At 39.1% G+C, this 2,218-nt stretch overlaps 1 protein-coding gene across 1 annotated transcript; it reads left to right on the top strand.

Annotated features, from left to right (window-relative positions):
* Window positions 1-500: 500 nt before the first annotated feature.
* On the top strand, window positions 501-2,099 carry AK88_00685 (T-complex protein 1, beta subunit; the record flags this gene model as incomplete). The annotated part of the gene is made up of 1 exon (XM_012478331.1): window positions 501-2,099. The coding sequence occupies one exon, from the start codon at window positions 501-503 to the stop codon at window positions 2,097-2,099; it is 1,599 nt and encodes a 532-aa protein (XP_012333754.1).
* Window positions 2,100-2,218: the final 119 nt, after the last annotated feature.

The raw sequence follows: 2,218 nt of genomic DNA on the forward strand, positions 1-2,218 counted from the left end.
ACCGCTGCCTACCCTGCTTAAAAAACAAACAACGTACGTGAAATCTGGGCATACAAAATTAGGCTATATATATTTTTTTTTTTTTTTTTTGGGCAATTTGCATAGGGAGACCACAGCATGCATATAAGAAGTAGAAAAGGAAAAGAAAAAAAAAAAAAAAAAACGCTGCTACTCACTTGGTTTCTTTTTTGTTAATTTTTTTTTTTACTTTCCCCTTTTTTGTATTAACCTTGTAGGGCTGTATTTTGCATGGGCCTCATTTTTCCTTCCCCATGGTTTTCTTTCTTTTTTTTTGCTTCCTACAACTATAGCTCATAATTGAGCACATTTGCCCAGCCGACTTGGCCGCGCGTAGGTACTTCATTGGCACGTGCGTGTAAGCATATCTTTGTACATCCCGTAACGAAAGGTAGGTCCATGCAGTGTCAGTAATTAGCGAGTATCCACCTTTGCTAATTGCGCTACGCGTTTACTAACTTCTTCACACCCTTACTGCGAAGATGAACACCATCGTGCCAGACGTGCTGAAGCAGGGCGCGCAGGAGGACAAGGGGGAAATCGCGAGGCTGCAATATTTCGTGGGAGCCATCGCTGTTGGAGACTTGGTGAAAAGCACACTGGGGCCAAGGGGGCTGGACAAAATATTGACCCCATTGAATATAGAAGGCGCGAGAAGTCACCAACACACAGTCACCAATGATGGAGCAACGATCCTCAAGTCAGTATGGTTAGATAATCCTGTGTCCAAAATATTAGTAGACGTTAGCATGCAGCAGGATAACAAATGTGGAGATGGAACAACAGGAGTTGTAGTCCTAGCAGCAGAAATGCTTAGGAATGCAGAAATATTAATTGAGAATAAAATACACCCCCAAATTATTTGCGATGGATTTCGCATGGCACTTAAGGCAGCGAGAGATGCATTGGAAAAATGTTGTTTCAGTCATGACATGAATTCTGAACAGTTTAAAGAAGATATGCTAAAAATTGCGAGGACCACTTTGTCCTCCAAACTATTGACACATGAAAAGGAACATTTCTCCCAGCTAGCCGTAAATGCAATTCTACGCATAAAAGAAAATCTTAATTTAGATCTAATTCAAATAATAAAAAAAACTGGAGGCACCATTAAAGATTCTTATTTGGAAGAAGGATTCATATTAGAAAAGAGAATTGGAATAAACCAACCAAAAAGTCTCACAAAATGTAACGTCATGGTAGCCAACACACCCATGGACACAGACAAGGTTAAAATATATGGCACAAAAGTAAATGTGAATAGTTTTGAAGATATACAAGATTTAGAGAATGAAGAAAAATTAAAAATGAAAAAAAAAGTGGAAAATATTATTGCACATGGATGTAACGTTTTTATTAACAGACAATTGATTTATAATTATCCTGAACAAATTTTTCGCGAGAACAATGTTATGACAATTGAACATAGCGATTTCGATGGTATGGAAAGATTAGCTAGCTGTTTAGGAGCAGAAATTGCATCCACTTTTGAAAAGGATCTTAATATCAAATTAGGATATTGTGAAAAAATTGAAGAAGTCATTATAGGAGAGGATAAATTAATTCGATTTTCTGGGTGCAAAAAAAATGGAGCATGTACAATCATTTTGAGGGGTGCCTCTTCACACATTTTGGAGGAAAGTGAAAGGTCGTTACATGACGCACTTGCCGTTCTAGCAGAAACGATGAAGGACAATCGAGTCGTTTTGGGAGCTGGCTGTACAGAAATGCTCATGAGTAACGCTGTGGATAATTTAGCGAGGACTGTAGAGGGAAAGCGAAGCTTAGCTATTGAAGCCTTTGCAAAGGCGCTCAGACAAATTCCAACATACATATTAGACAATGGAGGCTTTGATAGCTCAGAAGTTGTGAGCAAAATAAGAGCCCAACATACCAAGGGGAATGCTTACGCTGGCATCGACATCAACACTGGAGATGTGGGAAATGTCATGGAGCTCGGTATTTATGAGTCATATAATTCAAAGTTATCTCAATTGACCTCCGCCACCGAGGCAGTCGAGATGATTTTGCGAGTGGATGACATAATTAAGTGCGCCCCTCGCAAGAGAGGCGGTGTGTAAATCGTTCCAACCTCTGCAGCACACGCGCATATATTATACAAGTGCATGTTTGTGCTCATTTCGTTTTGCCAGATTTCCCCCTTTTTCTTTTTTTCGCTTTTTTTTTTTTTTTTTTTTTT

The sequence above is a fragment of the Plasmodium fragile genome, assembly GCF_000956335.1.
Source record: "Plasmodium fragile strain nilgiri unplaced genomic scaffold supercont1.5, whole genome shotgun sequence".
In the NCBI taxonomy this organism is placed as follows: domain Eukaryota; phylum Apicomplexa; class Aconoidasida; order Haemosporida; family Plasmodiidae; genus Plasmodium; species Plasmodium fragile.